General features: G+C 39.4%; 2 protein-coding genes across 2 annotated transcripts; one reads left to right on the top strand and one right to left on the bottom strand.

Moving 5' to 3' along the window:
- Positions 1 to 437: 437 nt before the first annotated feature.
- On the bottom strand, positions 438 to 3,937 carry LOC146452090 (COX assembly mitochondrial protein 2 homolog). Its single transcript, XM_085098347.1, has 3 exons — positions 3,849 to 3,937; positions 3,692 to 3,763; positions 438 to 831 (listed from the first exon to the last, which is right to left on the bottom strand). Exons 1-3 carry the CDS (start codon positions 3,924 to 3,926, stop codon positions 745 to 747), a joined length of 237 nt encoding a protein of 78 aa, XP_084954473.1. The 5' UTR covers positions 3,927 to 3,937; the 3' UTR covers positions 438 to 744.
- Positions 3,938 to 4,290: 353 nt separating this feature from the next.
- Positions 4,291 to 12,330, top strand: LOC146452089 (uncharacterized). Its single transcript, XM_085098393.1, has 2 exons — positions 4,291 to 4,662; positions 7,731 to 12,330. Exons 1-2 carry the CDS (start codon positions 4,611 to 4,613, stop codon positions 11,993 to 11,995), a joined length of 4,317 nt encoding a protein of 1,438 aa, XP_084954519.1. The 5' UTR covers positions 4,291 to 4,610; the 3' UTR covers positions 11,996 to 12,330.
- Positions 12,331 to 12,421: the final 91 nt, after the last annotated feature.

Here is a 12,421-nt window from a genome sequence, read left to right as displayed (position 1 = left end):
CTTTTATAAGAAACCTATGGGGACAAGATAGAAGAATTTGTTCTTTGATTTTCAAAGTTGTTTATACTTTCTCCATTGGGTGCCCCTGTTTAATCCTTTAACCCCTAACAGTGATCAGCATCAAATTTCTCTACATGTATGTAATATCAATGCTTATTGAACCCTTAGATCATGAGAATTAAGGATATGATCGCCCAAGATGAATTTTCTTGACATTTTAATAACTTCTCCCCAGTACTTTTATAAGAAACCTATGGGGACAAGATAGAAGAATTTGTTCTTTGATTTTCAAAGTTGTTTATACTTTCTCCATTGGGTGCCCCTGTTTAATCCTTTAACCCCTAACAGTGATCAGCATCAAATTTCTCTACATGTATGTAATATCAATGCTTATTGAACCCTTAGATCATGAGAATTAAGGATATGATCACGCAAGGTGAATTTTCTTGACATTTTAATAACCTCTCCCCAGTACTTTTATAAGAATGTATGTGGACAAGATGGGAAAATTTATTCTTGACATTAGGTGTTAAAGGGTTAAGTGTCCTATGAATTTGTTGCTTTCTAAGGGAGGAGGTTTTCAGTGACTGGTGCATAAGAGTTTCAACATGGAAAACATTATTTACAGTGCCATTATTTTCAGGCGTGATCAAACTCAAATGCCCGCGTCCTCCAATCCCATCAGTCGAGAGTTGTTTAGCAAGTTCTCTTTCTGAAGTTTAGTTCAATTTACAACATTTTTGTTCACTGTTGGTCTTCTGAGCACAGTTCTTGTAGCGTCTTTCTCTTCCTTCTTGCATCTTCTAAGTTTTTCCTTCTTTTTCGTAAATCCTGTTGAACAAAAAAGGTTGAAAATGAAACAAGGGTTTTTTTTAGGATTTTGTTGAGTCTATGTAAAGCGCAGATGAAAATTTCTTGGATTGATATTTGCACAATACAAATCAATATTATTATTATCAGTTTTATTATTATTATTATTATTATTATTATTATTATTATTATTGTTATTATTATTATTATTATTATTATTATTATTATTATTATTATTATTATTAAGTTACATGAAGGAGACCCTGTTCATTATATGAGCCATCCTTCTTCTTGCAGTGCTCAAGGATGAGGACTTGGAGCATGACTACTCCCCACAGATGAGATATTACTTCACTACAAGGTTACACTACAACATTTTGCTAGTTGAGAAGTTGCATATAGAGTTGACAATAATTATTGCTAGATTAAGTAGATCATTTTAGATAGTTGAAAAATAAACTCTTCCTTAATTGTTTTCTCTTTGATTATTTACCTGCCCATTTACACGTAGAACTTAAATTGTATGGGAAGCTTACAAGAAAAAACAACCAACTTAGCTTCCTAGCTTGGACTTTATTTTCACTACAGATAGAATTAGCTTTATGTGCGATTTCAAGATTGTAAAATTAATTAAGATCAAAATAAGCTAGATAAAAGACTATATGACTATTGCTATTCTTATGACCGTCTCTCCCTGATCAATGTTGTACAATTTTCAGGATTACATTTGAAATTACCAGTGCAACTGAAAGGAAACAGAGGGGAGGGGTGGGTGGAGAATAGACGATAACCACATTATGTGATGCTATTCACTTACTTATTGATTGAGGGGGGGGGGGGGGGCTCTCAACAGAAAAGCTTGCAGATATTGGCGACCTTTAATGCTCTCTCCATGTAAATTGCTTCGATTAATAGCTCGGACAGGTAAAAGAACTATTGTGCATGGTCCATGTGGAATTTCGAGGCAATCAGAGGCTCTGAAAGGAATTTATTGGCTGTTTTCCCTCAGCAGACCTGGCTTCAGGTCCCTAACCTTTTTAAATTCACGTAGGAATCCTTTTTTCCCATACAAATCCTTATAATTTCGCCGTTATGCAATGGTCACCAAACACACAAAGGTCACGGCCTATATCTCTCATAGAGCTTGGGGTGCCTGTCGTTAGTGTTCTCCTGGGCATTTGCCAGCCTTGTAATAATTATTTTCACCTCACAATATTGCTGCTTCATTGCTATGATCAGTTCATCAGCAGTGATATTTTTGTTTTCAAGGTTATTTTCTTTATATACTATTTAACTATTCCAGGGTAAAAAGAATTTAATTTGGGTAGACTACGATTTTTCTTTATCTAGTGCAAAATTTGATTGATTTTTCTGTTCTTGACAAAATTTGATAATAATAATAATGATGATGATAAGTATAAGAATACTAAGAATATGATACTAATAATAGCAACACGTGTACCCAGTAAGACCTGATGGTAATAAGGGCAACCGCATTCTCAGGGTCTCACCTCCTCCACTCCCCTAAAGATGAGAGACCCTGGGAACAAGGTTGTACAGGAAACCCCTTGCTTTAATATAACCTATATAAATGATTACATTTGAGTAAAATAAATATGCTACGATAAAATTTAAAAACAGTAAATTTAGACTAATTGCTGAACAGGAGAAATTTGCAAATATGTAAAAGAGTATTAAAAAACATTCTGTTTATGTCATGAACCATGAGGGTTGCTGGATCATGTGTACTATAGGTGGTCTCGGTTGATATGTCGACCGATATATCGACCGACTATCGGTCGACTATCGACCGATATATGGGTCGATAGTCGGTCGACTATCGGTCGAATAGCCGGCCGACAGTTGACCGACTATCGACCGATAGTCGACGAATAAATACGTCGACCGATATAAACTAAGATCATCGATACTCGACCGACAACGGACCAACACTTGACCGACATTTGACCGACACTTGACCGATGCTTGACCGATCATCGACCGATACTTGACCGATACTCAACTAATAATTTTGAGGCCCAAAATTATGTCGCTCAAAATATATTACGCCTTGTCGAAATCTTCCAAAATGCGTTGGATAAAGAAGAAGTCATTTCTTCTCTTTGGACCTTGTCTCGCAAGACTTTTCACATGGCCTCAATATTCGCGAAGAAATGTACTAGCTTTTTTTTTTTTCCTTTTATTATTTTTTAGTTTTTGTTAGTATTATTCTATTTGCAATTTGCTTCATATTTTATACTGTCGATCAATTTAGTTTAACGTAGTCCCGCTATTGCGCAAATATTTGTCAGCTATATAAGCATATGTCCCAATGCAAATTTCCATTGTACCTTAAGAAGGCTGGTTTGGCCAACCGAAATATAGTAACCTTTAAACCGTATTTCTACGTTGTATCGGTCTCTGCTTCCTGTATCATGTATATGAGTTCTCTGCTTAATCGAAAACTCATCTACAATAAAGGTAACTGTAAGGTACACTATCTAAAGATCACGCCGAGTCCAAATTACAATTAACATCTGTAGCGCTAAGAACTAAGGTTAAATAACTGTTTCAGGTACGTGGGCTAAACGATACTTGACCGATACTCGGCCGATAGTTGACCGATACTTGACCGATATTTGACTGATATTTGACCGACAATCTACCGATACTTCACCGACAGTCGATCGCTAAATACCCATCGATTTGTCGACCGATACATCGGTCGACTATCGACCGACTATCGGTCGATATATCGGTCGACATATCGATCGAGACCACCCATAGTACACATGATCCGGTTGGTCTATCGATGAAATGGCAGAGCACTTAAACGCTCACGGAAAATGTTTATTAAAACTGCTAGATGCAATAAACCTACCTCTTCTTTTAAACACGTATTCAAGGCTCTCTTGATGTCGTTACATGTGCCCAAGAATTTCCGAACAGGGTGCTAAATACAAAAGAAATTTAACCTTAGCTTAAGCTTCACCGGTTATGTAATACAACATCACCACACCAAAGGGCGACGAACTAACCTCCTCGTGACAGCGATGAAGCTGTTCTATGATTTCTAAACACTCGTTATGAAGATGAGGGGCCAAAGAAGGATGCATAACTTGTCCAAACTGTTCTCAGCAAAGGTACAGGCCGCATTCACTATTCATGTTAGCTACATCGAAAATTACCTCAACTGCCCCATGACTCGTCCTCACCCCCCGCGCTTCCGGCACGCATTTCCCCTTTTTGCGTGCCTCTACTCAAGGACAAGACAGACGAAAGATCGAGCAAAGTAGGGGAGATCAACAGTGCTACCCTCTTTTATTTTACAAATTTATTTAGGACTAATTTAATCCTTCAACAGCCTTTATTCTTTAAAAAAAAACTAATGTAATATTTTAAAAATATCATATTTTCATTCGTTCAAAAGTAAGGCGGAACTTGACAGCAATATCTAAGACTAATTTTAATCATATCAGTGTCTGTTGAATGATATTGTTACTGATGAGAATTCTGTGCCAAAGGTTATTAAAAGTCAAACTTAGGGAGCAAGTAGTTGGAATGATGGAATGGAGTATAAAATAGAAAGATAACAATATTTTTTAACATCCATGTGATATGCGTGATTCTCTCGTGACAGGGAATTTCCCAGGATACTAGAAGCTAGAAGAAGATCAGCCTGTTAGTGTCTAGTAAAATCAGGTGTTGAACTTGTTCCGGTGAGTGTTATTTAAAGCAATGCTCCTTTCGACAACTTGTGTTATAGTACAGGAAATGTTTCAGTTGCAACTGGGTAGAGAATGATGTTTGCGTCGGTCTACCTACTTCTATTGAGTGGCTTTTGGACTTTCGGTAAGTGTGTGAACAATCACTCATTACCAGCGATATTTTGTGGAATTTAAATTCATATTTCGCTTTTCAATAGTTCAGAAAACACGTTAAAATCATATACATAATGGGAAAATAAGGCGTTGTTCATTAGAGGTCGGAGTAACCACAATTAGTCCTGCTGGCTTATTTTCTTAAAGACATTTAAGGCTATTTATTTAAACTGTTCTTTGCAAAAGTCCCATGGTTGCCAAGTTAGCTGGACATTTCTATGCCAAATTCTGTAGATAACTTTAACCGTGATCAACCATGATTTGCATAAGCTTTAAGGTTTAATATATGCACGTAAGGTCCTCAAGACAACAACATGATATTCGGAAGTCAAATTACCCGAACGTTTTGTAAGCTGTTTCAAGTCGTAGAAAGCTAAACTGGATCGAATGATATTCAACTTTTAGAGTTACGGTATCAAAGCAATGATACCGGCAAACGTAAGAACATAACGCGTTAGTCTGTAATTTCATTTTATTACTTCCTTCGTTGCGTGACTCGACATTAATATTGCGTGACGTTTTCAAGTGCTATGTCGCGTTAGTTGCACATGATTTACAAACGACGAAAAAAAAAACCGCGGAATTGTGCAATACTTAAATAGCGATTAAAGAATCCTATGAACATGCTTCCCTTTCTTGGAAATCATCTTCCGATTCTCGCGGCCAATCGGCTGACATGCGACACGTTTCACATTAAAACTGTAAACGACAGCCACAGTGTCAGTCACATTTGTCGTTACAGATCTCGTCACCATGCCCTCTCAATGTTGGTTGGCAAGATCAATCTCGTACCCAGAGTCCTCAGGCTCTTTGGCCAGCGGTTGGTCGCCAGGAGAGACTCTGGAGTGCTGAAATTTTACTACCGCAGGATTTCTGCGGTAAAACAATCAAAGCTGCTACGGAGCAGCTAATCAACAAATTTAAATAAAATTCCAGTTCCCCAGAGGCTCTCCTGGCGACCAACCGCTGGATAGAGGGCCTGAAGACTCTGAGTACGAGATTGGATTTGCTAAGAATTGCAAGAAAACAACTTTGTGACGGGGCGGCGGGGGGGGAGGACGAGAAGGACAGTAGCTTGGTTGGGAAATGTCCCAACTTAACTAACTGGGACTGTAGCCTGCAGTGAACACAACTATTTTTATAGATGCCCATGACCCTCCTGAGTTGATGAATTTTGCAAGATCTATGTCTTTTAATAGTTTCGATTTGTTTGTTGCTGTTCTTTTTCTTTCTTTTTTTTTTTGGTGGGGGGGGGGGGGGGTTGGCGAAGGGGTTGGGGGGACTGCTAACATATCACATAGATTTCCTCTATTACTGCAGGTCCTTAAATTTAACCTTGGACCTGGGACGAGTTGCATAAAACTTAACGGCGGGCGTATATGCTATCGTCAGATGTTAAAATACTGAATGTGACTGGGCTGAAGGTTCGGCGTTAGCAGTTACGCCCGATGTTAAATTTTATGCAACTCACCCGTTGTCTCCTACGCAGCCGTTCTTCGTGTCGTCACGTAACGCTCCTCCGGGGAGGAGCCATGCGTGACGACACGGCTACACAAGGACCCTACCTTGGACCCTTATGTTTTCAGTCTTTTACAACAATGAACCGACCTAATCAACGCATTTATATCGAAACACTATTCTTCTCGTGGCCACTTTTCCAAATCCTTGTATTTTAAGCTGTTTAACCTGTCTTCTTCTTGTCTGTTTTTTTCCACTAAAATTCAACCGGTGTAGATTTTACGCTTTTGTTCCCAGAGGTGGCCGAAGTGAACGATACACTTTGCTGCTCAAAACTATTGAATTGTCCTTCTATCACAGTGGTTTGAGGAATTTTTCGAGTATTTGAAAAATTTACAAAATAGAATCAAGTGACTGTTTTTAAAGGAGAAGTATCACGAAAATTTGCTATCACTTCAAAACCCAAAAATGTTTGACTGTCAGCAGAAAGAACGAAATAATTGTCAAGTTTGTAAAAAATTATCACCCCAGTGCATTAACACTGTCGATTAGTGACTCTGGCCAGAGATAGGATAGGCTGGTTTGGATTGAAAATTGAAAAATATTAGGCTAATGTTTTTCAAGTTCTCGCATTTTTGTTTCAAAATGCGCTAGAACAGATCACGAGTTGTTTCTTTCAAGAATTGAGTTGATTTCGTTCTTCTCATCATTCTAGAATTATTTGGCAGGTGATTGAAGGTCTTATTTCATCATTTTTAACAAAAGATATAAAAAAACCCATGATACTTCCCCTTTAATGATAACGCTTACGCTTAGGCCTTTCCCGATTGCGCTGAGCACCTTTTGAGCACTTTTTTGAATTTGGAGCACTATTTTGCATTTTGAGCACCCTTGCGGGCAACATTTGAGCAATATTTCACATTTCGAGCGACATATGTCTTCTAAAACATTTTAAAGCAAAAACTGTGTGTCACTCGCAACGTGAATCGTGTTCCAAGTCATAAATTGGAATAACTAATGATGTCAAGAATAAAAGACTGTTGTCATGGAAAGGCACGTGGACTTATCCTTACTGAGCGTGAGAACGTTCGTCGTTCCATGTGAAGTAACTTGAAAAATATTATTGTTCTATATTCTATGAACCTTTCGTAACAACCTGTCGAATAACACTACGCAAAATAGATTGTAAGGTTAATTACTTCAGTAAAAATTGACATATTTACGAAAAGCCTAGAGGTAACTGTTCACAACTTTTAGCACTTTTTGAGCACTATTTTGACATTTTGAGCACTTTTTTAACACTTTTTAGCCATTTAGGGAAAGACCTAACGCCAAGAACAACATCAAAACGAGGCAGCCTGAAGCATTCTCCCCAGCCAAAAGCAAAGTCAAACATCAGATTTAGCCCTCTTTAGTCCCTTCTTCCATAGAATTCTATAATCATCAAAGACTTTCTGTCAAAAAATAATAATAAAAAAAAACCTCGTAGCGGAAAATGAGACAACATGGACCCGTCTAAAAGCGGTTTCTTTCGCAATGATCGATTTGAGTTTGTAACTGTCTTTTTCTTTTGGCTACAAGGAATTACTTCTTCCGTCCACTGGTTTGTTTCAAGACTTTATGGAACCAAAACAAACGACTGCGGTCAACAACACTCTCGCCCCTGCAAGTTCATCTATCAAGCCGCTACGCGTGCGCATGGTGGTGACGTCATCAACATAGACGGCTCAGGGACGACACGTGACCCATATCCGTGCGAGTCTTTGGAGACAGCATTTCAGACGGCAGGCTTAGTGATCCAAGGCTATGGAAGTCTCGCATTTATTGCTTGTAAGAATAACATCTTAAAGTTTTCTTGCGACGTCACAAATAACTTTTATGGCCGTATCTCCGTGACAGGAATAACTTTCTTAAACACTTCACTGTACCTTATTGATTGTTCTGTAAAGATGACCGAGATAGCTTTTGTGAACAGCTCTGTCGATGCTCTGTCAGTGAGCTTTACTCGAGTCTCACCAGCAAAAATTGAACTTGCTGGATGTATCTTCCAGAAAAACAGCGCTGACGGGGTCAAGATTTTCGGACATTCAGTGTATTTGGACATTTGGAATTCTACTTTTGCTAGCAATAAGCTCCGCAATATAAGCAATGCGCTGTTGCTTACGTCATCACAAAACTTGCAAGCTCAAATTAATGTCAACATCACTAACATCACTCTCATGGATAACGAGTGTCCTGGTGAAGCGTGTTTCAAATTCGGAACAGGAAGCAATGCAAATTTAACGATTAAAATAAAAGAAGGGAAATTTGAGCGCAACCAGGCAGAACTCGGGAGTGTTCTAAACGTCAGAGGTAATTCGATCATTCAATTTATGTCAGTGCACTTTAGAAACAACAAAGGCAGAGCGGTTAAAATTCGCGGTAGGAATTCATTGCAACTTAAAGTTGTCGACGGGAACTTTATTGAAAACCAAATCCACAATATAAGACGGCAAAGCATGGATGGGGGAGCCATATCTGTTGGTGAATTCACAAAGGAGGTTCTCGTCTCCATGTCGAGGTCAAACTTCAGTTCGAATGAAGGTGAGTACGGTGGCGCATGCGCTTTTTCGAACATATCATGGCTGACATTGAATATCGAGAGCTGTCGTTTTAATCACAACAAAGCTTGGAGTTCAGGTGGTGCGTTAGCTGTTGGAACAAATTATAACTGGCTAGATAAAGCCGTGATTAATATTTATAATTCAAACTTCAGTGGGAACAAACTTCAAAAAGTACGTCTGTTCTACAACAACAGCGGTCCCTCAAACGATAGCATACCCATTATCACAGAACGAGAAGGCGGTGGAGCCTTGGCCCTCTATGTGTCCCATATGTGGAATCTCAAATTGATAAACAACACTTTTGCCAAAAATAAAGCTAAAAAAATGAGAGGTGGAGCTATAACAGCTAACATAGGTACCCTTCATCAAGAAGCTGTTGTTCTCAATTGTGAATTCCTCCAAAATTTTGGAAGGTTGAAGTCTGGGAGTTTTGAGCTAAAGGTTTCTGGATCTCACCATTCATCTCAACCTCGAGTGACCATACAAAATTCCAGGTTTATTCAAAACAAAGGGGACAAATTGGCCACTTACGACGTTTTTGTGAATCACAACTTTTTGCTGATCTCATTTTGCAAGTTCCAAAACAATTCAGGAGGAGGAATATTTCTTGGGGTTTCTTCCCGTTCATGTGACATCCGTGTGGAGAATTCTTTAATAAGCCACAACAAAAACTTTGCGTTCGCTGTAAACAACGGCGGCGGTAGCGGCTCCCGTTTTAAACTCACAAACGTGTCAATTACGAACAATGACTGCGGTGCAAAGAGTTCTATTTTCCACGTCTCAATGCACCCCAACAAAAGTTCCTTAAATCTACAAGCCAGTAGATTCGAGAACAATTTCTGCAAATCAGGCGTAGCAGAAATTTCAGTTGCAACCCCTCGTTTACTGAAGCCAGACATCACAGGTAACTCTGTTGCAACCCTTCCTGTAACGTTACGAGACATCGCAGTTATTATAAACGGAACCGTTTTTAGAGAAAACTCAGGCGTGATTAAAAGTACACTGACAGTGTTGGACTGTTCAGCAATCAGTATTCTAAACAGTACTTTCGAGAACAACTTCGGCAGCACCGACGGATCTCATGTACTAGTCAAGTTAAACTCAAGTGAGTTAAAAATCTTTAAAACCACCTTCTACCAGTCGGAGAAGTCGCAAGTCTTCCACACAAAGAAAGAACGACCGTATAATGGGTTTCTAACAGTAATAAGCTATGGCAATGTAACTGTACGCGAGACTTCGTTTATTTCTGATCCGTTCAGTTTTAACGGTTTATTAATCCTTGTTAAGGGCACAGGCAATGTTTCCATGGACGATTCTGTAAGAATACAATCCCCGTTCGGAAGCAAGTTGTATTTCCACAATTTCTCGCATTGGGAAACTTTTATAACAGTTCATCGAACTCGGATTACGTCATTTTCATTTGTCTATTGGACATGCCCTACAGGAACATACAGTATAAGAAGGGGAGCAAGTCTAGGCTTCAAAATAGACCGGAACTACCGGAACCGGGTGAAGTGCCTTCCGTGTCCCAATGGAGCAAACTGTACGTCTACGCTTGCCGCAAGACCGAACTTTTGGGGTTACCCTATTGGTGAGAAGGTACACTTCACGCCCTGTCCCCATGGTTACTGCTGTCCAGCTAGCAAACACAAGTGCCCTTACCGCAATAAGAACTACCTACATTCTGGTTGCCAAGGGAACCGAACAGGGATCCTCTGTGGAAGATGTAAAGAGAATTTTACCGAAGCTCTGTTCCACAATAACTGTCATCCTGTCAAAGATTGCCACACCAATCCTTTGTATCTGGTCGTTATATTCTTATGTCTAATACTGTTCGCGCTGTATCTGATTCATAAACCTCCACTTTTTCAAAAGTTGATGACAAATTTGACATGGTTTCTTCCAAGCCCACGAAGAAAAGATTACGAAGACTTTGGCAATCCAGAAAATGAAAATAAAATACATGATCCTTCGTCTTTTTCTTCTGATGGATTCTTAAAAATCCTCTTTTATTTTTACCAAATTGCTGGACTGTTGACTATTTCATCTTATGGAGTTGGCGAATTGTTAAGAGAGAACATTATGTTGCCACTAATTAGCCTTATGGACTTCAAACTGTATACCAGTAATAATAACTGGAATATCTGCCCTTTCCCTGGTATCACGCCGCTAAGTAAAATCCTGTTTCAACTTGTTGCTGTCCTCGCCCTCCACTTGTCAATCCTGTTGATCTACCTTCTACACAGCGGTCTCAACAAGCTACGCAAGCGTACTGCAGTCCTCCCTCAGAGTGGTCCTTACCTCCGAGCGATCCTGGAAACCCTGTTGCTAGGCTACTCAGCGACAACTGGCTCAGCAACGAAACTGCCGCACTGCAAAACAATTCAGCACGTGTTAAGGTGGTTTTATAACGCAGAGGTCACGTGTTATCAGTGGTGGCAGTGGGCCTCTGTAGCTACAATAGCTCTCCATTTGTTCCCTTTCATATTTATGTTGTATGATGGTTCTCTACGACTACATCGGCGTCAAATTTCCGTGAAAATGTTTCTATTGGCGTGTGTTTTCCCTCTTCCATATCTTCTTCTTGTGTTCCTTGGTTATTTAAGAAAAGTAATATTTCGACCACACGACAACCAAGAGATGACATCACAGTTGTCGTCTGCTGATCCTCAAGAAGACAGGACCGAATTTTCTCCGTGCACCATGGAAGCCTCAGTTCTTGAAGTACTAAGCGCCCCATTTTACAAGCCCGAGCCAGACAAACAATCCCCAGGCAAGATCTACTGGGAAAGCATTCTTATTGGTCGACGATTTATCTTAATTCTGATTAGCACCTTCGTGGCACACGCCTTCCTGCGCTCTGTTCTCCTTGCAGTCACGTGCCTCATTTTCCTGTTACATCACCTATCCCAGAAGCCCTTCGTCCAGTTTCGTGCTAACCTCACTGAAACGGTTTCCCTGACAACCTTAGTCGTCATAGCAATACTGAATGTTGGTGTGGGCTCGTATTACTCCGCAGGGATTGAAGCAAACGGTATTGAGCATCATTACGTGAAGGCCTTCAAGTTAACAGAAGCAATTCTACTGAGCATCGCTCCGTTTGTGTTTGTAACCTTCGTTTCCTTGTGTTTGGCTTCGCAGCTTGTTCGTGTGTTGATAATTTTCATCCAATTTGCTCGGCGACTTGTTACCAGAACAAAGGATCGGGCGGAACAAGTTTCCCTTCTCAGTGACAGGAGATAGACTGATATGAAAGCTGTCTCCAAGTTATAAACAATTCAGATTAATTCATCAATTGATTTCCATATACCTAAACCTTATTTGTAGCCTTCACTATAGAGGACCTGTCCTCTGGAACAACATCCCTGTCAAAGGGGGAGTTCAGGATAGCCTAAGTACTTTAAATCCTACTTACTAAATAACAGAAATATTTTTTTCAATAAATTTTAGCGTATATTTTAAAAACGTTGTTGTGCAATTTTAAGTTATATTAATCACCACAGCTAACACGAAGACCATTTTTTCTTGTACAAGTAAATGGTTGTGATACCATGTTTAAATAAAGATGATAATGATGATGATGATGATGATGATGTTGTAAAAACCATTCTCAAACTCATTAATAATTCATCAAAAGAAAACAAAGAAAACCACTACCGTGACCGTGGT

This window comes from Pavona decussata, unplaced genomic scaffold (assembly GCF_977016875.1).
Source record: "Pavona decussata unplaced genomic scaffold, jaPavDecu1.1 SCAFFOLD_381, whole genome shotgun sequence".
Lineage (NCBI taxonomy): Eukaryota > Metazoa > Cnidaria > Anthozoa > Scleractinia > Agariciidae > Pavona > Pavona decussata.
This window is presented reverse-complemented; position numbering and strand designations above follow the sequence as displayed.